Below are 26,372 nucleotides of genomic sequence, written 5' to 3'. Positions count from 1 at the left end.
CTGTTTAGCAGAAAAGAGCTGCAGGTGTGTTTGTAATAAGAAATGAGACAAATGCTCTACGCATACACACATTAGTCTTTTCTAATGTATGTTTTAAGTGTCTGGCTGAAATACAAAAAAGCTTTTAGAACCCACCAGGAGGAAGAAAGTCTGGCAGATGCCAACAACACATTGCATCTGCCGCAGCCACAAAACACCAAGTCATTTACCGCAGTGTTCTCATGTGAACATTGCAAAAATAGCCACTTACTAGGGTGTTATATATCACTCCGAAATCAACAACAACAACCCCCCCCCCCCCCCCCCCCCCCGAAAAAAACCCCCACCACCAACTCTGCATAAATAAAAAAAAAAATCTTTCCTATCACAATGATATGATTAAGGAAAATGTGCTCATCATTAAAATAAAGCCACAATGTAAGAAAAATGTATTGCTCTGAAATCCAAATACATTTCTAAATACATGTTAATATTTTAGCTATAGACAGTTGAGCACGTTCCAAATTGGATTTCTTTTTATTGCATTATAATAATAGGAATTGGTCCTACAAAGGCCTAATTTTCATTATTCAAAAAATATTTATGACTTCTTTGGGAGACTTATTACTAATGCGAAGTATTTTGGTGTCTTGCTTTCAAAATGTGATTATAAGGAAACAACCAAAAGCATACTGCTGCATAAGCAGGCTGACTCTTTTTTTATCACTTTCTGAGACACTTGCTTGTGAATTATTAACCAAGAATTCAAAAGTGATATTGGGCCGCAGTTTAATCCTTAAAAGGCTATTAGCTGCTTTGACCACGATTCCATTTGGAGTACGGAAGCACACCTGTGGCTTTCTGCAATGTCCTGTTGGTCCACTCTGGTTGACACTTTGAAAGTGTCTGAACACTGGAAAAATATTCAACTATGAAAAATATATGACCACGTCATTTCCTAAGTAGTATTTTTTTTATCCATCTACAACCAAGCAATGGTTGCTAAAGGCGTAGATCGCTTGACACACACTGATGCCAAAGCAATAAATGCTTGCTAAAACAGTGCTATACACTGAAGAGATGTTTATTCCCACACACCATCTTAAGTGGACGCAATCAACTCTTCCAAACACAGAAATATGAACACAACACAGATGAATGGTTTCAGTGCGAGATGAAGAAGACATTGAGGATCGTTAAGCCTTTGGCTTGAGGGATGTTACAGTGAAGCAGCTCTGTTTCTGCGATGGCTCACTGATCTATGGCTGCAAGGAATGCTGCGGCTGCAGTGGAGCTGCCTGGGATGATGTCGGTTGCATGGTGGGAGGAGGGGGAGGCAGGGGGTGGACACCACCCTGTGTGTTGGGGGAAGGAGGGGGTGTGGGCCGCTTGAATTTGTCTGGGCTGTTGCTTCTCCTTGGGGAGGGTCTCTGTGGGGGGAGAAAAATAATCTATTAACTGTCATGGGATATGACAAATGTGATGTCTAAAAAATCTGAAGATTCAAATCAGCCCTATCTAAAACCACTATATGTGTTTCCACGGATAATGTCCTCTCCAAGTCCTGGGGGCTGTTTCATAAAACAAGTTTACCAAATAAGCAAGGCTTATTTCAGTAATTCTGACTTATTTTCACTTGATTTGGTTTCTGAAAGCAAAATTACCATAGCTCAAGCTCAGTCACTGTGGCAACTTATGCTGGCAAACTAACCTGGTCAAGAGCAGGCTTACTGTCAGGCTAAGCTGAGCTCCTCTAACTCGGACCAATAGGAACGCATCGATATTACCACTGACTCTCTCACATACAGTCAGTTGACTTTATTATCAGTCCAAAAATAAAAGTATACAGAAAATACACCTCAAATAATCAAATAAATAAAAAAGGCTACAACCAACTGTATATGTATTGTGCCCAAAATGTAGGGTAATGACTTTTTTTAAGATATATGAAAACATTTTAACAGTTGCTACTTGTGCATTCAGTTGATCAGAAGTTTATACTAGCCATGCAGCCTTTTTCTCTGTACCTTTTATGGGTTTTAGAACATTAAAACATTACAATCTAAAATTGCTCTTTAAAATATTAAAGCATTAAAAACACAAAATCAAAAATTAAAATCACTGAATTAAAAATGAAAATAAAAAACAGAAATCAGACTACATTTTAACTGATTAGAGGAACACACATTTAACTCATTTGAGCTAGTATGGCTGTATCAGCCAGCTTACATTTGATTTACAGTTACTGCATCATAAAAATACACATATGTAGGATTAAAATTCTACAACAAATATTTTCACAGAATGTATATTTTATTCAGAATTCTTGCGCTATTATTCAATTCTGCTCCGTCTGTGTAGCGCTCATTCGCTCGTGTAAACCTCGCCCATTCCTGACGGCAAAATGCGATTTGCATAACTTTCTAACATTTACAGACGAAAAATATACCTGTGACGTGTCAGTTATATGCACTGAGGAAAACACAACAACCAAAATGCATTAAACAGCACAAATATTCCCTGTTTGCCGTGGTGGATCGATTTGTGAAGTGAAGTGAAGACATACTGCCAAGTATGGTGACCCATACTCGGAATTAATGCTCTGCATTTAACCCATCCAACGTGCACACACACAGCAGTGAACACACACACACCGTGAACACACACCCGGAGCAGTGGGCAGCCATTTATGCTGCGGCGCCCGGGGAGCAGTTGGGGGTTCGGTGCCTTGCTCAAGGGCACCTCAGTCGTGGTATTGAGGGTGGAGAGAGCGCTGGACATTCAGTCCCCCCACCTAAAATACCTGCCGGCCAGAGACTCGAACTCGCAACCTTTGGATTACGAGTCCGACTCTCACACCATTAGGTCACGACTTCCCCCGATTTGATCCATGATCGACATTAAGGGCTGCTTAAGAATAAGCGTGCACGTCACATTATCCTGACTCATTGAACCTGGATCGAATTAGTGAGATTACATGAACTTACATTGTCGTTTATGAAACTGCTTTAGCCCCGATTGATTTGTTAGGTTATTTCAAGTCAGGTTTTGGACTTTAATCCCTGCTTTTTTTAGCATCTTTTATGAAACAGGCCCCTGGCAGCTACATGTTTTAAATGTTTTAAATGCTATTATGCTCAGCGTTGGGAAGGTTACTTTGGAAATGTAATATGTTACAGATTGCATGTTACCCTATTAAAGTAGTGTTTCAACTATTTCAATTACTTTATTACTTTTTTCAACTGTTAAAAGGGGTCATATGATGCGATTTCAAGTTTCCCTTTCTCTTTGGAGTGCTACAAGCTGATTGTGCATAGATAAGATCCCTGAAGTTGCAAAGACTAAAGTCTCAAAACCAAAGAGATATTCTTTATCAAAACGGCTCATTCAAACACGCTCCTCGACATCTTGACGTCAAGATGTGGAAATATTTGCATAATGCCACCCAAATGTTCACGGAAATAAAGAAGTTTCAGTAACTGCAGTAGTGTTGATGACGCCATGACAGGGAGACGCTGTGTGTTTCTAGGCGAAAGCAAAAGCACTTTATCTGGCCTTCCGAGAGTAGATGCATTTAGGAATCATTAAGATTACTTACAACAGAACAGCAACGCATTTTATGGACGACCGTTTCGTGAACCTAGGAGAGGAGGTAATTCTTGCTATGACAATCTGGTGCTTCTGAATCAGCGACTGTATGTTTTGTTAGTTTAAGTATTTGCTATTGACTGTTTAAATGCGAATTTTGCACGTCGTGTGTGTGTGTGAATGTATGTATGTGTGCGAGTGTGTGTGTGTGAGAGAGTCACAGCGCTGAGTCGATTGTGTGTGTGAGAGAGGGGGAGAAACGGTCACACAATCGCAGCTTGTGTGCAAACACATACGAGCTTCATCACTGTGTCTGTCACGCAACTGTTCTTGAACTGATGATAAAACTAAGGACATTGTTTACTGTCTTTCTTTACTATAATTTTTAAAGATGAAGATGGCGATTATGGAAAGGGGCGTTACATTTCCGATGTGGCTTGCGGTGTTCGGCCAATCACAATGCACTGTGCCAGTTGGCCAATCAGAGCAGACTGCGCTTGTCGGAAGGAGGGACTTTGTAGAAATCGAAGCGTTTGAGAGAGGCGGGGTATAGAGGACTTACAATAATGTACAGTATTTGAAAAATGATGTGTTTTTTGAACAATAAAACAAGTCAACATATTCTGTTACACCAAATACACAAAATAATGATCTTTAAAAAAGCTTCATAATCTTTCTGAAACATTTAAAGCAGGCTGGGTTAACCTTACAGAAGAACTCAACACTGATTACTGTCAAAATCCTTCTTCACTGGAATTAATATTATAATAATTAAATTTTAAAACAGCCACTGCAAAATCAATCTTAAAAAAAATAAATAAAGCATATACATAAACCCAAATAGGAAATAAACAGTTATCAAATAAGCATGTGTCCTAAACTCCTCAAATATTGGTGTTTCATATTTTTGGGATCAATTTGGAAAAGAAATCAATCAAATCTGTGTGTGAAAATATTCAGATCTAACCCCTTTGTAATCGTTACCATTTTCATAAGTAACTGTAATTTAATTACACAACAGATTACAGTTACATTTTGTGATTAAATTACGTAATTCCATTACATGTAACTAGTTACTCCCCAACATTGATTATGCTGACCACAGCTGTATTTATTGAACCAAAAATACAACAAAACAGTTATATTATGGGTTACAATTTATTTTAAGGTTTCCTTGTTACATTGTAATTATACTAGTGCTGTCAATCGATATTTTTTTTAAAATCGCGTTAATCAGTCCTGGACTGTGATTAATCACGATTAATCGCAAATTTCAAATACTAGCATTTACCTGTAAATGTGTTGAAATAAAGGAATGCATGACAAACTAGTTCAAGGAAACAGAACCTTTCACACCTCCGCCAGGTATGAGACATTTAAATTAACAATTAAAACAAAAGAATAATAAGGATTATCAACCTTTATATTGACAAGAAAACGTTTACCAAGCCATATCGCTTCAATCCCAATACACAGTACACAAAACCGAACAGTCAGTCGAACAGCATTTACATGTTTTCTCAAGATTCAAGATTTTTATTTGTCACATACACAATTATACAGAGTATAACCAGCAGTGAAATGTAGGTCAGGTCCACTCCAAGGACAGTGCAATTATATAGAATACAAATATTAAGAAAAAGAAAAGTAGAACAAAATAAAAGAATAAAATAAAAAGATAAAAAATAAAATTATAAATATAAATGTGCAGGTCAGTATTTTGTTGACTTAAATAGTAATAAAGAGGAATGTGCAAAAAATGTGTGCATAACAGTTGTACAGGGTATTTAAATAGCAGCAATATGAGGTAGAGAAAAATTATGAATAGCTTATTGATATGGTGATATTTACATGGAGTCATGTGATGACACAGAGTTAGAGTTTAGGAGCCTGATGGCCTGGGAGAAGAAGCTCCTTCTAAGTCTCTCAGTTTTTGCCATCAGGCTACGGAAGCGCTTACCAGATGGTAGCAGAGTGAATAGACGGTTACCTGGGTGATTTGAGTCCTTGATGATTTTGACAGCTCTATTTTTGCAGCGTTTGAGGTAGATGTCCTGCAGAGAGGGGAGAGCAGACCCTGAGATGCGCTCAGCTAAGCGCACAATTCCTGATTTTCAATTCAATTCCTTTGCAGTCCTGATTGGAGCTGTTTCCATACCACACTGAGATGCAATACACTTTCTATGGTCCCTGAATAGAAAGTTTTCAGGATTGCTGGTGAGACCCTGAATTTCCTCAGCTGTCGCAGATGGTACAGTCTTTGCCTGGCTTTCTTAACCTGTGTTTGGATGCGTGTAGTCCAAGTCAGGTTCTCGGAGATGTTTACACCGAGGTACAGTCAGGTCCATAAATATTGGGACATCGACACAATTCTAACATTTTTGGCTCTATACACCACCACAATGGATTTCAAATGAAACGAACAAGATGTGCTTTAACTGCAGACTGTCAGCTTTAATTTGAGGGTATTTACATCCAAATCAGGTGAACGGTGTAGGAATTACAACAGTTTGCATATGTGCCTCCCACTTGTTAAGGGACCAAAAGTAATGGGACAGAATAATAATCATAAATCAAACTTTCACTTTTTAATACTTGGTTGCAAATCCTTTGCAGTCAATTACAGCCTGAAGTCTGGAACGCATAGACATCACCAGACGCTGGGTTTCATCCCTGGTGATGCTCTGCCAGGCCTCTACTGCAACCGTCTTCAGTTCCTGCTTGTTCTTGGGGCATTTTCCCTTCAGTTTTGTCTTCAGCAAGTGAAATGCATGCTCAATCGGATTCAGGTCAGGTGATTGACTTGGCCATTGCATAACAGTCCACTTCTTTCCCTTCAAAAACTTTGGTTGCTTTTGCAGTATGCTTTGGGTCATTGTCCATCTGCACTGTGAAGCGCCGTCCAGTGAGTTCTGAAGCATTTGGCTGAATATGAGCAGATAATATTGCCCGAAACACTTCAGAATTCATCCTGCTGCTTTTGTCAGTGGTCACATCATCAATAAATACAAGAGAACCAGTTCCACTGGCAGCCATACATACCCACGCCATGACACTACCACCACCATGCTTCACTGATGAGGTGGTATGCTTAGGATCATGAGCAGTTCCTTTCCTTCTCCATACTCTTCTCTTCCCATCACTTTGGTACAAGTTGATCTTGGTCTCATCTGTCCATAGGATGTTGTTCCAGAACTGTGAAGGCTTTTTTAGATGTCGTTTGGCAAACTCTAATCTGGCCTTCCTGTTTTTGAGGCTCACCAATGGTTTACATCTTGTGGTGAACCCTCTGTATTCACTCTGGTGAAGTCTTCTCTTGATTGTTGACTTTGACACACATACACCTACCTCCTGGAGAGTGTTCTTGATCTGGCCAACTGTTGTGAAGGGTGTTTTCTTCACCAGGGAAAGAATTCTTCGGTCATCCACCACAGTTGTTTTCCGTGGTCTTCCGGGTCTTTTGGTGTTGCTGAGCTCACCGGTGCGTTCCTTCTTTTTAAGAATGTTCCAAACAGTTGTTTTGGCCACGCCTAATGTTTTTGCTATCTCTCTGATGGGTTTGTTTTGTTTTTTCAGCCTAATGATGGCTTGCTTCACTGATAGTGACAGCTCTTTGGATCTCATCTTGACAGTTGACAGCAACAGATTCCAAATGCAAATAGCACACTTGAAATGAACTCTGGACCTTTTATCTGCTCATTGTAATTGGGATAATGAGGGAATAACACACACCTGGCCATGGAACAGCTGAGAAGCCAATTGTCCCATTACTTTTGGTCCCTTAACAAGTGGGAGGCACATATGCAAACTGTTGTAATTCCTACACCGTTCACCTGATTTGGATGTAAATACCCTCAAATTAAAGCTGACAGTCTGCAGTTAAAGCACATCTTGTTCGTTTCATTTGAAATCCATTGAGGTGGTGTATAGAGCCAAAAATTTTAGAATTGTGTCGATGTCCCAATATTTATGGACCTGACTGTACTTGAAGCTACTCACCCTCTCCACAGGGGTCCCACTGATCATAAGAGGAGCGTAGGGCTGCTGCGGTCTCTTCCTAAAGTCCATGATCAGCTCTTTAGTTTTGCTCACATTCAGAGAGAGACAGTTGTCCTGGCACCATGATGTGAGTCTCTCTACCTCGTCCAAGTATGCGGTCTCATCGTTGTTGGAGATGAGGCCCAGAACCACAGTATCATCAGCGAATTTGATAATAGATGTGGAGCTGTGAGAGGACACGCAGTCATGCGTGTAGAGAGAGTAGAGCAGGGGACTCAGGACACAGCTCTGTGGGGCTCCTATGTTCAGAGTGATGGAGTTTGAGGTGAACTGGCCAACTTTCACCACTTGAGGTCTGCCGGTGAGGAAGTCTTGAATCCAGTCACAGAGTGAGGAGTTTAGGCCGAGATCTGTGAGTTTAGAAGCCAGCTTGATGGGGACTATAGTGTTGAAAGCTGAGCTATAGTCAATGAATAGCAGCCTTACATAATTCCCATTGTTGCTGTCCAAGTGTGTGAGGGAAGAGTGGAGGACGTGAGAGATGGCATCGTCAGTGGATCTATTTGGGCGATAGGCAAACTGAAGAGGGTCCAATGTATCAGGTATGGAGGAGCAGATGTGGCTCTTTACAAGTCTCTCAAAAACCTTAATGACTATTGATGTGAGGGCAACTGGGCGATAGTCATTCAGGCAAGAGGGTTTATTGTTCTTTGGCACAGGGATAATGATGGATTTTTTGAATGAGGTGGGAACCACGGAGGTAGAAAGGGACTCATTAAAGATAGAAGTGAACAAACCAGCGAGCTGATCGGCGCAGGACCTCAGAACGCGGCCGGTTATCCCACCAGGTCCGGCTGCTTTCCTGACGTTCACCTTCTTTAGCGCCCTCCGAACCTCCGACATGGTGATTACAGGATTATTGCTGCTCTACCTGCTGCTTCCTGACGCGCTGGACGGCAGAGACGCGCTGCCGTCATTGCCATCGAAGCGGCCGTAGAAGATGTTTAACTCGTCAGCCAGCAACGGATCTGCTCTCACCTCCGCAGAGGATTTGTTTCCGAAGGCACAGATGGTCCTCAGTCCCTGCCACATCCGTCGAGAGTCATTGAGCTGGAAATGAGACTCAATTCTCTCTCTGTATCTGTGTTTGGCAGCTCTTACTGCACGTCGGAGAGCATAGCACGATGCTTTGTACTTGCTCATATTCCCGGTCAGAAGAGCCTCATTGTAAGTGGCAGTGCGTGTGCTAACCGCAGCACGGATTGTACTGTCCACCCACGGTTTCTGATTGGAGAATGTCCTTATGGTTATTGCTTCTGTAGCTTGCTCGGTTAGCGTGTTTACAAAGCTTAATGCTACATCCCGTGAACTCGCTGACGTCAGAAGAACTCGCCCGGAACATGTCCCAGTCAACGTCATCAAGAGCCGCCTGCAACATAGCCTCGGAGTTGGAGGACCAGCGCATCACTACTCTCTGCACCGGAGGATCCTGAACGAGCCTTTGTTTATATTCCGGTGTGAGGAAAATGGCGGCATGGTCCGATTTGCCAAAAGCCAGTAGTGAGCGGGCTTTGTAGGCATTCTTGAACTGAGTGTAGCAATGATCCAGTGTGTTTGATCATCTAGTTGGACAGGATACATGTTGATAAAAGTTCGGCATGACCTGCCTGAGGTTGGCTTTGTTAAAGTCTCCCGTTTCTAACAGACATTTAAAATGTTGTATTCACTATGATGTATATTAAACAACATCTAACATAAGACTAGAGAGACAAAGGAAGCAATTTCTGGATTCTTCCACTGATAGTGACTGCTGCTTAGCAAAATACTCTGTTCATGAGCCACCCAATTATAGTTTTATGCAACAGCTGTGGTTCTGGGCATGTGACCAAAATCCCAAATCTTATTGGTTGGTAGGGATGGGTTTTGAAACCCAGTATTTAATCAGCTAAATTATGAAAGACAGGTGTATTGATAAGCTCTGAAGTTAACGGTTCTGCTACCGGTACTAGAGAAATTAAGAAAATACACATACATTTATTATTGCTATATAGACATTATCTTGCAAATTCTATTTTGCCAGTGTTTCTTATGCAATAATATGGGGACATTTGTCTATTATGCATTTTTGCTAGAGCACACAACACTTGAGCCCTGTTTAAATGTGATATAGAGGACAGAACTAAACTTTCAAACGTCTGCTTACGCTTTAGACCAGTGGCTGTGATATTAAAGTGCCCCTTATTATGGATAAGTGAATGAAAACATCCTGCAAAGTTTTAAATCTGAAAGTGCACTGTGTATAAAGATATTGTCTCTCAAAAGAAACAGTCGACTCTGAATCACTGAAACGAGTAATTTTTAAAACGAATCCCAAGCTGTTTCATGTTGACGTCAACATGAAACATTAGCATATCGCCCGCCCACTTGTTGCGCGTGCAGACCTGGGAAAAATTGATTTTCGCATTGGTCTGAATGAAAATGCAAATTTATTCTTTGCCACTAGGTGCCGCTTTTGGAGTGTTAAATATAGCTGTTTCCCCAGTAAGGGCTGTACACAAAGTAGCACTGCACAAACACTGCTTTAAATGAAATCGACCAATCACTGCAGATTAGAGTCACGCAAAGAGGGGTTTGGAAAAATGAATCGTTGAACGAATCGTTTGGGAGTCGTTGAGCAAATAAGGTAAAAATTAAATGCATATTATAAGATAATTAAAGTGTTTTTTTGGCCTTGCGTGAATGCCAACCTGCTTTTGGGGACTCCCAAAACCAAAATACGCACCTTTCATAACCCATATTAAGGGCACTTTAAGCTAATTTTATTGTTGATTTGGCTTCCAAGTAGAGCTGGGCGATATAAAAAAAAAAATTTGATATCTCGATATTTTCAAACTTTTTCCGATATTCGATATATATCTCGATATGTTTACATTTGCTTTTAAATAATGAAAAAAACTATTCTTTTGCCCCCATTAAAAAAAAACAAAAAACAAAAACAATTTAGATAAAACAGCTATTGTAACAAAGTAAATACAAAATGTTTAGTGTAAAAAAATCTAGACCAAGTGATCACTTACTGCTTTTTATTAAATGAACACATGTATGTAACTGAAGTAATGCAAAACAAGGACAGAACATGCATTCTGTCAACTTTTTTAGTGCATACAATTGACAATTTACACTGTGCAACTGGGGGAAATAATTAAACTGGGATATTTTTTTTTTTTTTTCACGTTTTTAGCCAAGAACACAAGTCTGTCAACTGTCTCTGGTTTAAGAGAAACTCTGTGGCATGAAACTTTGTTCCCACAGGCACTAAAAACCCTCTCAGATGGAGAGCTAGCTGTTAGAACACATTAGGTATTTCTTAGCTAATTTTGCAAATTTGGGGAAATGTGCCTTATGCATGATCCACCACCATGAGCACAAATCAATAGAATGTGGAATCATACATGGTTTATTTTACCTCATCTAGGCCCGATTTCACAGACAGGGCTTAGACTAAGCCAGGATTAAGCCATAGTTTAATTAGGACATTTAAGCATTTTTTTTTTTATAAACATGCCTTAGAAAAAAGCATTACTGGTGTTCATCTTAAGACAAAACAAAGGCACTGACATGTTTTAAGATCAGTCAGTGCAAGTTTCTTTCAGTTGAAACAGCTCAGATTTACATTTTGGTGTAGGACTTGGCTTAAGCCTTGTCTGTGAAACCAGGGGTATGTGTACTGATTCAATATATTATATATATATATATATATATATATATATATATATATATATATATATATATATATATATATATATATATATATATATATATATATATATATATATATATATATATATATATATATATATATATATATATATATATATATATATAAATATATACACTCTCTCTGTCTATATTATGAAAACTGTTAAAACAAATGAAAAATATTATAACAGTGAAATTCCTAATAATTCCAAATTGCAATAGCCTATGTTTCTCTGTTCAAAAAACAGCGGTTGAGTGCATTTATTCAGCGATCACAATCGCAAACAATACAATCGAGTTCTCCTGACAGAACACACACTGGCTGAGAGACTTTCATTTTGATCGCTAAACTCCAGCGTGTTTGTCTGTGATTTCAGATCATCGTCTGCGTGCTTCTGCAATGAGGTGCGAGCGTATGCGCGTGGTTGCCAGATTGCTTAAAATAAATAAAACACTGGGAAGAAAATGTATCCTTGTAACAGGGAAGCTCTGATTCGGGGATTTGAACTCTTGATATCTGGCAACCGCATTAATGAAAGCTACCTCACGTCTCTTACGCGGATGTAATATTGGACGTTCGGCGCGTTCTTTTGGGAAAGTATTCTTGAATTTGAAATATTCGATATTCACAATATTTTCAAATTTGACATAATCGTCATAATTATTGTGATATCGCTAATATTCGATATATCGCCCAGCCTTACTTCCAAGTATCATAAAAAGAAGATATGAGGTAAAACTATTAAAAAACTAGCCATGTTTCTTCTAGCGCAACTTTTTCCTTTCACAGCGGTCTTTGCGAATCGCCTTTCCTAATAACATGCTAGTTAGCCAGTTTCACGGCTAAAGTAAACAGTACTGCTCGTCACTCCACGGAAGAGAGGGGCCGGGTGAGCAGAACTCATTAACATTTAAAGCAACATGGATTATAATGGCTTGATGAAAACAGAGCTGATTTTGACATGGTAAAGAAGGTGTTTTTTACACTACCATTGAGAAATTTTAACCAAAGCATGTTAGAGACTTTTCTTTAGGACCATAAAGAATCATATCAACTTGTGTAAAATGGGCATCTGATGACCCCTTTAATAAGCATTAATCTATCAAACCGTACAGTGAGAACTACAGTGTTATTTTACATTTGGTTATTTTATTAGATTTCTTTTGTAGGCTATATTACGTAACTGAACAGTAATGTGAGTAGACCTCCAAAGAAAAATTTAAGCACTGTTTATTTTATTTGTATCTTTGTGTTATTGTATTTGTCAGTTATACAATAACTGAGTATACAGTATAAACAGTGTAATAAAAAGTACAGATAAGAGTAATAATAAGATAAGAGTAGTAATACCATTAAAACCTTAACGATACCTATCCCTATTGGTTGGCCAGTTTTCTTCATAGTGCAACGAACAAGTGATTAGAATACATAAAAAAAAACCTGTCACATTGATGGCAAGCATATATCCGTTACTGTCTTAACAGATACATAAACAGCTGATCGTTCAAATTAAAATATTTAATTGCTAATTTTTCTTAGTGTGACGTGATGTTAGTTTTGATGTTAATGCTTTGTGTATATGTACAGAGAGAGAGAGATAGAGAGAGAAAACAGACAGAGATGATGGTGCAGAAGGAACTCACTGCCATGCCGTGAGAGGCTCCTACGTGGACATGCAGGCCGGGTGTGTTGTAGTAGGACATGCCTGCTCTGGTCAGTGTAGCTGGCGGGGTGAAGCCCACTGTGTGACTCGCATATGACAACCCTGCAGAACAGAGCATGCATAGAACGTCAGCGAGGCTTTAGCAAATTCCTTGAGGTGTATCCAGCATTAATATACTGGTTGCCATTTCTCATTCAACAACAAACGATAGCGAGTTTCGTGAGAATAGAAATTCAAGTCATTCATCTCGTTTGTGTCAAATCAGTGAGTTAACTAAATATTAACATTAGTGAATAAATAGACCAGTTTTGCAATTTTAATTATTCTATTGAAAATATCTGATCTAAAAGAAATGTCATAGATATCAAATGAATATATATTCCAGATATAAATAACAACATAGCCTTGTAAGGCTTGATTCAACTTTTATCCTGTGGCTCAAATAGTAGAGCATGGCGCTAGCAACGCCAAGGTCATGGGTTTGATTCCCAGGGAAAGCAAGAGCTGATAAAATGTAAAAACTGTAATTTGAATGCAATGCAAGTCGCTTTGGATAAAAGCATCTGCTAAATGCATAAATGTAAATGTAAGAAGAATTGACCAACATTTGTCAAACAACTTCAGAAGACTAGTAATATAGTAAAAGGGAGTCATATGAAGCCCTTTTATTATCGTTTTATTGATGCTTTTTGTAACTTTGGAGCTTCACAGATCCAGTCCTTGTTTACTTTCATTATGTTGAAAGTTGATACGATTCCAGAATTTATCTTTTGTGTCTCAAAGACGTTTGACCACAGGTTTGGAATGACAGGAGTAAATTATGACTGCATTTCCATTTTGGAGTGAACAAATACTTTAATAAAATATTCATTGTATTTTCCCTTAAAATCTTCCTGCTATCATAGATTTTAATTTACATTTACATTTATGCATTTAGCAGACGCTTTTATCCAAAGCGACTTACAGTATATTACATGTACAGTATATTCAGGTTATACATTTTTTATCCGTATGTGTGGCCCCTGGGAATTGAACCCATGACCTTTTGCGCTGTTAACGCAATGCTCTACCACTGAGGCACAGGAAGGCTTGAAGGATAAATGCTTAGACTTCCGTCAAGATTAGGTTTTTGTTGCAGCTGCCTATTATTAAGCCAAATGTTTGTTTAATCATCGGAGCACCCATAATGTCAAAAAACCTGCCTAGACAGGCATTCCTCTTCTAAAGTACTATGTGCTTAGGGATTTATTGTGTTGAGTGTTTAAATGAATTTGAATGTTCTTTTCTGCCAAGGAATGTTGGCCAGACCTGCTCCTGAAGAGAGGTGTGGACTGAATCGGACTTAGTCAACAGGTTGACCAACTCTGAATCAGATTATAAAGTTTTTTTATTATTACAATAGAAACTGTGGCCCATTCACTAAACCAATTTTCAATAGCAAATAAAATGATGACGCGAATGAGGAAATGTACTTAAAATATTTTAGCAAGTAAACCTGGTGTACCAGGTGAGATGGGTCTGCTGGAGGATGGGGAGGGGCTGTAGGGAATGGGGCTGGATACAGTACGAGGACGTAGGCCTTGAGCAGACATCTCATTGAAGTACCTGCATAACAATAGATGGAGGTTAAAATAGAGCATCAAATTGAAGCAGTAGGAGTTACATAGGCAAAATTATCCGGGATTTTATCCAAAATAATAATTATACAATACTTTGTTGAGTGTGCTTTTGTGCTGGTACATTGACTGGTTAGGCCTGTTGTGGCCAGCTAACTCCCAAAGCTTTTCATATTGTTTCAATTCAAAGTTGTGCGAGAAACTTCATTACAGTGCATTATTTGCCAAATGATTACCAGGGCATTTTTTTGTAACCTTATTAGATGATCTTTTGTCAAATTAGTACATTTAATCAATAAAGTCAATCTGAAAAATAAGACACTGTAGGCTGTTTCCAGAGCTGTAATCTGAACATGTAATCTTGATGACGTAATCAGATTCCAAAAATCAAGTACTTGTAATTAGATTCAATTACATTTTAAAATACTCATAATCAGACTACAGTTATTCTTTTATGGATTACATATTTATACAATAGCAATAAATTATACATTATTTATTGACTCACCCAACTCTGTAGGTTATCCATGTATTTCTATGTCTTTGGAAGGCTTTTGTCTTTCTAACTCATTAAAATTCACATATTCACAAACTTTTTATGTCATCTGATTCTCTTTAACTAATATATTTCCTTGAAATACAACTGATATTTAAAATAAATAAAAAAGTATTGCATTTGCATGTTCATTGGTTTTCGTCACATGACATGCACGTAAACAATGCACGTTATATTCCCTAAAATGTGTAATGTAATGGATTATGATACTACCAACAATTTTTGTCATGTAATGTGGAATCAATAACGGATTACAATTTGTAAGCAATCTACCCAGCTCTGGCTGTTACCAATGAAATTAAATCAGTATTTCATGCTTTTTTGCAACGTACTAGTTACATAGAAGCTGCACCTAAAAAACATTTAGTTATATTTACACTGCAAATAGAATTGCATAAATACCAGATTAATGTTTAAAAAAATAATACTTTGAATACTGAAATAAGACTTTTGTAAAATTGTACTTAAAATATTAAACTAAAATTGTCTTCGCAAATAAATACATTCTACTAAGCTACATCAAGCAGTGAAAACATGCATTTTTTTTTTTTTTTTTTTTTTGAGAGTGACATGCTCCATAACGTCAGTTTCCACATCATTCCATTATCATAAGCTAGTGGTTCTCAATCACATTCCTGAAGCCCCTGCTCTACTGCACATTTTGCATGTCTCCTTTGACACACCCATTTCAGGTCTTGGAGTCTCTACTGATGAGTTAAATCAGGTGTGTTTGATTAGGTGACATACAAAACATGCAGTGTTTTGGGGGAGTACCTCTCATCGTCCATCTCCAAGCTGGACTCGCTCTCAGAGAGCTGCCGGCACAGCGCCTCCCTGCGCTCCACCTCTCTCTGGAGCTTCCTCTGCAGCCGGATGTTCTCCTCCCGCATGTGGCGCTCTTCCTCTATGTACTGAGCCCTCTTCTCTGTATCTGTAGACACACACACACACACACACGTTTACTTAACTATCTAAATGGGGACATCCCATAGGCGTAATGGTTTTTATACTGTACAAACTGTATGTGCTATTGCCCTACACCTAAACTTAGCCCTCACAGGAGACTTTCTGCATTTTTACAATTAAAAAAAAAAACTTAGTTTATTTTTAAACCCGTTTTACAAATGAGGACGTCCCCAAAGGTTAAGTAGGTTATGTATGGTTAAGTAGGTACACACTCACACACTGCAATGAGCAGAGCTTATCTTTATGGTGAAGTCATACGGTAACAGTGCATTTGTTCATATGCACAACCATGAGACCAAATGAGGTCAACATAATAAAAAGCATGTGACTGTCAGAAAGTTTTGGACCAGTTGATGGAAATATCACTTGCCGCATCAGAGCATACGCTGTTTTTACAAAAATCTTTACAAAAAGCATTATTTTAGTGTCATGGAAAACTATTATAGTTTTTATTAATATTCTAAATGAGGTTTTATTTATATTTATATTTATATATATATATATATATATATATATATATATATATATATATATATATATATATATATATATATATATATTTCTTTTTTTTTTTTATTTATTTATATTATCAAAGCAGTCAATATAGTGCAGTCAAGAATAACTTGAAGAGGTTGCCTGTTTTACTGTGGAGCTTTGACTCTTGATGCTGATTTGAACGGCGATGCATCCCGTTTTAAGTGCCCTTTCATTTTTAACCAGAAATGTGCACGCTGCTTTTCTGATGTTATTCTAAGTTTTCCTTGTCTTTTTACCATGTCACTTGAAATGTGTCCGTTTCGAATAGTTTTTACTAAAGGGGAGACACGCGAGAAAAAAATAAACAATCAGTTGTGGGACTATTCTGTCATAAATCGCATACTATTCATTTCTGAACTTCCGTTACTGCAAATGAAATTACTGCAAATGAAATTACTGCAACTACATACACTCATACATACATACATACACTCACGGCCACTTTATTAGGTACACCTTGCTAGTACCGGGTTGGACCCCCTTTTGCCTTCAGAACTGCCTTGATTCTTCATGGCATAGATTCAACAAGGTGTTGGAAACATTCCTCAGAGATTTTGGTCCATATTGACATGATAGCATCACGCAGTTGCTGCAGATTTGTCGGCTGCACATCCATGATGCGAATCTCCCGTTCCACCACATCCCAAAGGTGCTCTCTTGGATTGAAATCTGGTGACTGTGGAGGCCATTTGAGTAAAGTGAACTCATTGTAATGTTCAAGAAACCAGTCTGAGATGATTTGAGCTTTGTGACATGGTGCATTATCCTGCTGGAAGAAGCCATCAGAAGATGGGTACACTGTAGTCATAAAGGGGTGGACATGGTCAGCAACAATACTCAGGTAGTCTGTGGCGTTTAAACCATGCTCAGTTGGTACTAAGGGGCCCAAAGTGTGCCAAGAAAATATCCCCCACACTATTACACCACCACCACCAGCCTGAACCGTTGAGACAAGGCAGGATGGATCCATGCTTTCATGTTCTTTACACCAAATTCTGACCCTACTATCTGAATGTCGCAGCAGAAATCGAGACTCAGAAATCAGACCAGGCAACGAGATTGGATTTTTCCAATCTTCTATTGTCCAATTTTGGTGAGCCTATGTGAATTGTAGCCTGCGTTTCCTGTTCTTAGCTGATAGGAGTGGCACCTGGTGTGGTCTTCTGCTGCTCTAGCCCATCTGCTTCAGGGTTCGACATGTTGTGCGCTCAGAGATGGTATTCTGCATACCTTGGTTGTAACCAGGGCTTGAAAACGAAAAAAAATGTCAATCGGTTCACTCCGAGCAGAATCGATATTTTAACGTTTCCGTTCCTGCGTTCCTCTGTATTATTACCGTTCCGAAACCGGTTTGAGTAGAAAAAATAACGGTTAATACCGTTATTTTAAAAATTGTCTTTGCCTATAATAATAATAATAATAATAATAAAGTACTGTGTTTTCTTTACACAAAAAGAAAAATAAATAAAAAAAAAAATACAGAAAGAGATGGTATCTTAACCCGCTGCGCTAATAGGCTATACAGCATCATCTTTTCTAGAATTTTACATTTCTAAATGTAGGCTACTAAACAAAATAAAAAAAATCTATTAATGCTTTAAAGACATTAAATAATTTTTTAAAGATGTTTGCTGCAAATTGTAAAAAAAAAAAAAAAAAAAAACGCTACTTGTATAAAATGTTTTGAGGAAAAAAAAAAAACAAAGGCTAAGCCTGCATTTTATTAGCCTATTATTCAGAAATGATGTAGGCTAAAATGCCGGTAAATCAAAAATATTTACAAACATTATAAACACTAGGGATGTGCGCTACGACTAATTTGACTGTCGTTTAAACGGAAGTTTTGTATCCGACTAGTCGACTAGTCTAAAAGCTAGAAACCCCCAAAAAATGGCAAAAAAAAAAAGTGCGTGTGTCTATATAACAGCCTACACTTGAAATACTTAAATCTTTGAATCACACTGTCAAATCCCTCAATTAATTCTGCTAAAAATAGGTCATGATTATGCTTGCCTCGCGTTATCATCATTTAATATTAGGCGGTCGTTAAACAGAAAAAAATAAAGAGCATACACTCAACAGAGCCCTGCACAGCCCTCAAATTTAGGCCCTAGCCCGGCCCTGGCCCGAGACGCTCAGGCTAGGCCCGGCTCACGTCCGACAGCTTATCAGAATTTCCGACCCGAGCCCTTTTTTTCCCCCTTCTCCTAAAACAGTTTATACTACTGTTTCGGCTATTAAAATAGTTCTGTTTTGTGTGTAATGGCAAAATTATTATATTTCGTTTTGTTTTTTTATTAAGTTAATTTAGAAAAACGTTGGGAGCATTTTTGTTCATTAAATAGCCTATACGTTTTTTTTTTTTTTTAAAGTAACGACCAAGTGGCCAGCGGCATGAGCTGAGCCTATGTTTGATCAATTTAGCCTTCTCATATCATCACCACTTGCCTAAAATAAAATCTATAGATATACTAAAACAGTTCAAGTATATAACAATGTTTAAATGTTAAACCTGCTATAATAATAATGTGCGCTAGCCTATATCTGAGTTTGTGCGGAGAGTGGAAGCTAAAGTGCGCTCTGCAGGACAAACACTTGGATTGCTTTCAGTGGAAACAAATTAAAATAGCCTACGCCGTCATTTTTTGTTTGTTTGTTTGTTTGTTTGATAAAGGTAAGAATAATACATCATTCTGACCTGTAAAGGGTCTACTTGTATTTGTGTGCACTCACAATACCAACAAAAGGTAGTTCTTTTATAAAACAAAGAAAACAAACATGATGTGCTTTCTGCCATCTCGTCTTGAACAGGAGCGCTTCATAAAAATGAACCGAAGCTGAGCGAATACATGCCTCACAGACATGATAAATATATCTATAGAAAGCTTTAAATTATCACTTAACGAAATAAAAAATTGAAAACAAAAACTCTTTTATTATAATCTTAATCATAATCAATAAAGATGCATTTCTCTCTAAAGGCGTGTCTAATGAGGAGACGGCGAGTCAGGATCAGCAACTTCATCCTTGCGACACGGACTCAGAAAACATTAGTTTATTAGTAAATAGTTCAAATATCTCCTTACTATTTCCCGCAGACACATTCATGGTTATGTTTGCTGGGGTTTTGCAGCAAGCTTTAGCCTATTGTGTGCATTTGAACGCAGAACTATTCAGCTGTGCTGAAGTCACCTGCTGCGGGACACTAAACTCCATCGAGCTGCTCTCAGTCGTGTGGTCTCCTGTTGTTTCCACCAGCGCGGTGACTTTTTTTTTCATCACTAATCGATAGATGTCTACAATATAAAAATAATTTTGCAGGGCTCTAACACTCAACATAAACCGGTGCATAGCTTATATATTCAGATCGGCTGGAGCAATGCAGAAATGGAAAATCAATCAATAGACTGACAGAATTCTTCATTTTCATATAAAGTTGGCCAACATATAAAAACAAAAGTAAAAAAAAAAATAGGAATGTTTATCAAGGAATAGCATTAAAATGGCTTTAAAAAATTTACTTCATGTTGGCTATATTGTCTAAAAACAAAAGAATGCTAGTTTTACTTACTCCATGCACATTTGTTAACGTGGTCTGGCGAAAGACTGGACTAGACGATTCTGCACTTGAAAAAAAAACAAAAACTCGCTCGGCAGGAACTGAAGTCACAGGCACGCAGAGAGTTTCGAAAAGAGCCTGGAAATCCCGCAGCACCACCGAAGTGGGTCTTTGTTTAGAAGAATAGATCGCGTGCATATGGGATCACGGACCGCAGCGACGTATGAAAGATTGACATTGCTGGCTTTGGCTAGCCTCCAAGCTAACGCATAGGTCTTTCGTGTGGTCATTCTAAGCTCGCCGCAACTGACGTGAAGACAAGGCATGAGAGGTCTGAGGTAAAAATGTAGTTTCTGCCCAGATATGCTTTTAAAAATATTTAAATATTTTGATATGTATTCTTTTTCAAAAGTTTTATTTTAACTTATTTAAAATGTTTTAAAATGTAACGTTAAAATGATGGTAATTTGAATGATAAAATATTTTTTGGGGTTTTTTTTTTCTCGTGTAATCAACTATTGTTTTCAGTGTCGACTAGTAGGAGCTGTACCGTTTAGTTGACTAGTCGACTAGACCCGCACATCCCTAATAAACACAGTAATTAGTTTCTCTCCACAACAAATCCTCTAAACTTAAGGACAGCCTATAGGCTATAAAAACGTCATTCCAAAAACAAATTAAAGGTGAAACTGATGCCTACCTCTCTCACTCGGCACGAATCCAAATGTTTCCATATTCTCGACGTATAGCCTACTAAAATATTATTTATTGGCTTTTACTTTCATCGAAGCACCGCTGGTGTGTAAGATCTGTTGAATCCATCTTACACTGACGTCGGATAAACGCTAATGCCAGTGTTCTGACGATTTGTGCTACCCTGTCAGATTTTCCATTAAAACAGATGGTAGCAGAATTCATTGCCATTGCGACTAGGGTTCACAGCTGAGCACGGGCGGGCATTTCACTCGCTGGATGCGTCAGCATCACATTTGTATAGTCTGTACTACTTGAATTCCTGATTGGTTGACAGCAAATTTAAAATATTAAATGGAACGATAAAATAACGTTATTAACCGGTTAATGGCCATTTCAAATTTTCGATTCTGTTCGGAACTATAAAATTTTATTTAGTTTCTGTTTCCGGTTCTGTTCCAGTCAAAATTTCGTTCGTTTCCGGTTTTCGTTTTCGTTCCTTGAACCGGTTCAGAGCCCTGGTTGTAACGAGTGGTTATTTGGAGTTACTGTTGCCTTTCTATCATCTCTAACCAGTCTGCCCATTCTCCTCTGACATCAACAAGGCCTTTTCGTCCACACAACTGCCGCTAATTTGTGTTTGACCCCCTTTCGCCTTCAGAACTGCCTTAATTCTACGTGGCATTGATTCAACAAGGTGCTGAAAGCATTCTTTAGAAATGTTGGCTCATATTGATAGGATAGCATCTTGCAGTTGATGGAGATTTGTGGGATGCACATCCAGGGCACGAAGCTCCCGTTCCACCACATCCCAAAGATGCTCTATTGGGTTGAAATCTGGTGACTGTGGGGGCCATTTTAGTACAGTGAACTCATTGTCATGTTCAAGAAACCAATTTGAAATGATTCGAGCTTTGTGACATGGTGCATTATCCTGCTGGAAGTAGCCATCAGAGGATGGGTACATGGTGGTCATAAAGGGATGGACATGGTCAGAAACAATGCTCAGGTAGGCCGTGGCATTTAAACGATGCCCAATTGGCACTAAGGGGCCTAAAGTGTGCCAAGAAAACATCCCCCACACCATTACACCACCACCACCAGCCTGCACAGTGGTAACAAGGCATGATGGATCCATGTTCTCATTCTGTTTACGCCAAATTCTGACTCTACCATCTGAATGTCTCAACAGAAATCGAGACTCATCAGACCAGGCAACATTTTTCCAGTCTTCAACCGTCCAATTTTGGTGAGCTCGTGCAAATTGTAGCATCTTTTTCCTATTTGTAGTGGAGATGAGTGGTACCCGGTGGGGTCTTCTGCTGTTGTAGCCTATCCGCCTCAAGGTTGTGCGTGTTGTGGCTTCACAAATGCTTTGCTGCATACCTCGGTTGTAACGAGTGGTTATTTCAGTCAAAGTTGCTCTTCTATCAGCTTGAATCAGTCGGCCCATTCTCCTCTGACCTCTAGCATCAACAAGGCATTTTCGCCCACAGGACTGCCGCATACTGGATGTTTTTCCCTTTTCACACCATTCTTTGTAAACCCTAGAAATGGTTGTGCGTGAAAATCCCAGTAACTGAGCAGATTGTGAAATACTCAGACCGGCCCGTCTGGCACCAACAACCATGCCACGCTCAAAATTGCTTAAATCACCTTTCTTTCCCATTCTGACATTCAGTTTGGAGTTCAGGAGATTGTCTTGACCAGGACCACACCCCTAAATGCATTGAAGCAACTGCCATGTGATTGGTTGATTAGATAATTGCATTAATGAGAAATTGAACAGGTGTTCCTAATAATCCTTTAGGTGAGTGTATGTATGTATATATGTATATATGTATATATATATATATATATATATATATATATATATATATATATATATATATATATATATATATATATATATATATACACACACGCACAACACTTTTATATTTTATTTAGGGTAACAAGTATGTTCATGGTTTTAGTTAACTATAATAAGCTGACGAGGTTTTGCTGAAACAGAGAAAATGTTTTGTGGTAGCATATCAACATAACTTGTGACACCTTCACCTCTTCACAAGTCCACACTAAATAACACTGATTCAATGAAACACCACTTTGGTTATGTAATGGTGCCTGGACTGTTGGGGAGAAGACTAAGATTATATGAACTATAAAAATAAAGTGGACACCATATGGCATCACAAAAGCCCAGTTGTTGTTGTTCTTATCTAGGGATGCAAGATATTTATCGGACCGATAAATTATCGACCGATATGAGAGAAAATTACGTCATTTTTACTGCTCCGATAAATAAATTAAATCCGATAACTAGATCCGATAAAGTATGCTTGCTGGTAAATCAATCAATCAGTCTGATTTATCTGAGATTCATCTTCTGTCGAGTGCAAGTGATTGCAGCTTTAAACTGCAGTGACTCTCAGCATGTGTTGTGCTCATTACGTCATCATTTGCGTTTTCAATTTCATATCGTGCATCCCTATTCTTATCAAAGTATGTACTGCCATCTAGTGGTTATAAAATGCTAAAAAACACCTGTCTATAATTGTGAAAATAAGACTTTACTGTCATTATTTATGATTATCAGTTGAAAAGGATAGTTGTTTCAAGGGCAGCACAAGTTATTACACTTGGATAAAAGATTACAAAGACAAGAGTTTTCTTTGCAGAATATTTGTGAAAGAATAGATATGATGAATGAGTGCTATTCTGGACCAAGAGTAAATGGAATGCAGTCCGGTACTGGGGTCGACAATATAAATGGCCCGGTGGCCCGGACGTACTTTTAAAACCGTCAGGGCCACCAGATCGCTCCAACCACTAGCCCGGTGGGGCCAGTAAAAATAATGCCTCGATTAAAAAAAGTCTAATTTCACATTAATTACCTGTGGTTCTGTGTTTTGATTTCTGTTAAATCGTCTAGGTAACCACAGCTAACACGTTACGTGATCCCGACAGCCTTACAGATGCAGCGGGTTTATGCGCTCCGTCTGCACCGCCTTGCTCGCTCCCGCGGTTACGCGCGCAAACTGCACACTGCTGCTCAGCACCTACCTATAGCTACTATTAAGCTAGGCTACATGTTTCTGAAACCCCCATCACCCGGCCAAACGCCGGGTAAAAAAAAGAGAAGGCAAAGAAGAGAAAATCACCAGAGGAATTGAGGGAAAGCGAAAGGGAATACGAAAAGAAAAGGCAGAGAAAGTTTCAGCCCCAGTGGCGAGACCGCTGGAATTGGCTGGGCTTAGGGGTGTGCGATATGACGATTTTTGATCGTGGACGATAAAAATGTCTCCACGATCTGCTTTTGAAGAAATATCGTAGTATCGTGCTACAGCGACATTATGTCAAATACAGTTCTGGCGCCTCCGTCTCTATATACTGTACAACACGACATACAGCAGTAGAGTTACTCTGACAGGACACTGCACTTATTCGCGATCACAAAAGTAGATTATTTGCACACAAGCCTTGCTGGTTAAATGTTTCATTCGCGCGCTGGTCTGACGTGCGCTTTTTCTGAGCGCATACATCTGAAGCACGGACACTAAAATTGCGCCTGATTACTAAACTAACTTATTTTTTGCGCTAATACTGTCAAAACACACAAGGTTTACATACAGACTCAGTTGGTTATCTCTAAAATGAAAGTAAATAGTTAAAGAGAGAAACGGATGCGTGCCTGTATATTAGATGTGTGCAGCTCTTAAAGGGACAGGACACTAAACGTGCTGTCGACTGTCATTAAAGGGATAGTTCACCCTAAAATTTAATTTCTGTACTCACTCACATGTTGTCCCAAACCTCTATTAATTTCTTGTGCTGAACCCAAAATAAGATATTTTGAAGAATGAGGGTAACCAAACAGTTGCTGGTCTACATTGACTTTGATAGCAGGAAAGAAAAATCCTATGGAAGTCGGCCAGCAACTGTTTGGTTTTCCACCTTCTTCAAAATAGCATTTATGTTCAGCAGAAGAAAGAAACTCATTCAGGTTTAAAACAACTTTTGAGTAAATGATGGTATAAAAATAAAACATTATGACAGAATTGACAGATGACAGAATATTTATTTTTGGGGGAACTATTCATTTAACGTTAACAAAACAACAAAACGCAAAGAGAAAAATCACTCACTACTCTTGACTGAAAATCTTTAATACAGCTGCTTTAGGAATCAGTCTATCTAGCGTTTTATTTTTATATTTGTTCATTCAATTTCATTGAATGCTCTGCTAAATACACCTATTGTACCTGAAAATAAATCACTGTTTGTTTTATTTGTATATTATGTGTATTTGTAATGTGTATCTTTGTTCTTATTTTTTAATAAGAAAGATAGAATGATAACAAAGATTTTTATCTTCGCCCACTTTGGCCTAAATATCTGCCATGTCTTTTTTTTTGTTTTTTTGTTACCTTGAAAGGCTTTGTCTTTCTAGTTTGGCTGTAATGCTCTACTGTAATGCTGTAATGTTCTTTTTCTAAAAAAAATCGTGATATGATATTTTTCCCATATCGCCCACCCCTAGCTGGGCTACGATCAAGAAAAAAAAGAGGTTTACTGTGAGCTCTGCAGATCAATGCCCACATATGCAGACAAGTAAGTTAGAGAAAAGTTAACGTGTATGAAACCTATGGTATGAACATAATATAATGAATTGCTGTGTGACTACGGAGAATGAATCCTATGCAATAAGTTTATTTGCACTTGTTTCATGTTTTTGCACAGTTTTGCTGCACTTTGCACTAAACCTACCTTAAAAAAAATAAATGTTATTCATGTTGTTCAAGCAAACTGTTCTTTTTCGTGATTATTGGGATCAATACCCGACGCGTTGACGAGGGCCAGTGGCAAATTTCCCTTATTGTCTACCCCTGCGGTACTTACGCTGTATATCTGCAGTGCGGAGGTTCTTCTTCAGCCGCTCCACCTCACTCTTGAGGAATCGGATGTGTCGCATCATATTCTCAGGTGAGTCGATCTCCATGGAGATGTCTCTGGGGGACGGCGGAGCAGAGACAGGCTGGTCAAGCTTCTCCTGAAGAATCCTGCAGGGTTGGAACAAAACAGATCTATAAATCTCTTTCATCAGGAAAGCAAGCATACAGATATAGCTGACCTATATACACATAAGCAGGTGCTCAGCACATGTAGGGCACTTTAAATATTCAAAGTGGCATCACTACTTTCTCAGTTACAAGGCAGTGTTTATATTTCAGACCAGGGTTAGCCAAAGCAGCAGCTACTGACAACAGAACTGCACTGGCCTTTTTTCTGTTTCCAGTTTGTCCATGCGTTTCCATAGCCGATTCACAAGAGATTCTTGTTCTTGCTCTAAGGTGTTTTCCAAGTCGATCTTTTCACGTCTAAGCTAAAAGAACACAAAAGAGTTCAAATATATGCAAAGAATTGTTTTTCATCTCACTGTGCGAGATTTGAAG

At 38.5% G+C, this 26,372-nt stretch overlaps 1 protein-coding gene across 2 annotated transcripts in view; it reads right to left on the bottom strand.

Annotated features, from left to right (window-relative positions):
* Window positions 1-1,047: 1,047 nt before the first annotated feature.
* Window positions 1,048-26,372, bottom strand: part of LOC306852339 (coiled-coil domain-containing protein 6-like) — a 51,318-nt gene continuing 25,993 nt past the window's right edge. The window contains exons 4-9 of one of the 2 annotated variants that reach the window (XM_079389084.1): window positions 26,199-26,302; window positions 25,819-25,979; window positions 15,936-16,092; window positions 14,494-14,594; window positions 12,970-13,091; window positions 1,048-1,409 (exon numbers count right to left, since the gene is read on the bottom strand). In XM_079389084.1, the coding sequence (XP_079245210.1) occupies window positions 1,239-1,409; window positions 12,970-13,091; window positions 14,494-14,594; window positions 15,936-16,092; window positions 25,819-25,979; window positions 26,199-26,302 (816 nt within the window). In that variant the 3' untranslated portion in view covers window positions 1,048-1,238. The remainder of the gene's footprint in view (window positions 1,410-12,969; window positions 13,092-14,493; window positions 14,595-15,935; window positions 16,093-25,818; window positions 25,980-26,198; window positions 26,303-26,372) is intronic. The other variant, XM_079389085.1, reaches the window with a different exon arrangement.

This window comes from Barbus barbus, assembly GCF_936440315.1.
Source record: "Barbus barbus genome assembly, chromosome: 32".
NCBI classification, from domain to species: domain Eukaryota; kingdom Metazoa; phylum Chordata; class Actinopteri; order Cypriniformes; family Cyprinidae; genus Barbus; species Barbus barbus.
The sequence above is the reverse complement of the archived record's forward strand: the minus strand, read 5'-3'. Positions and strand labels throughout refer to the sequence as shown.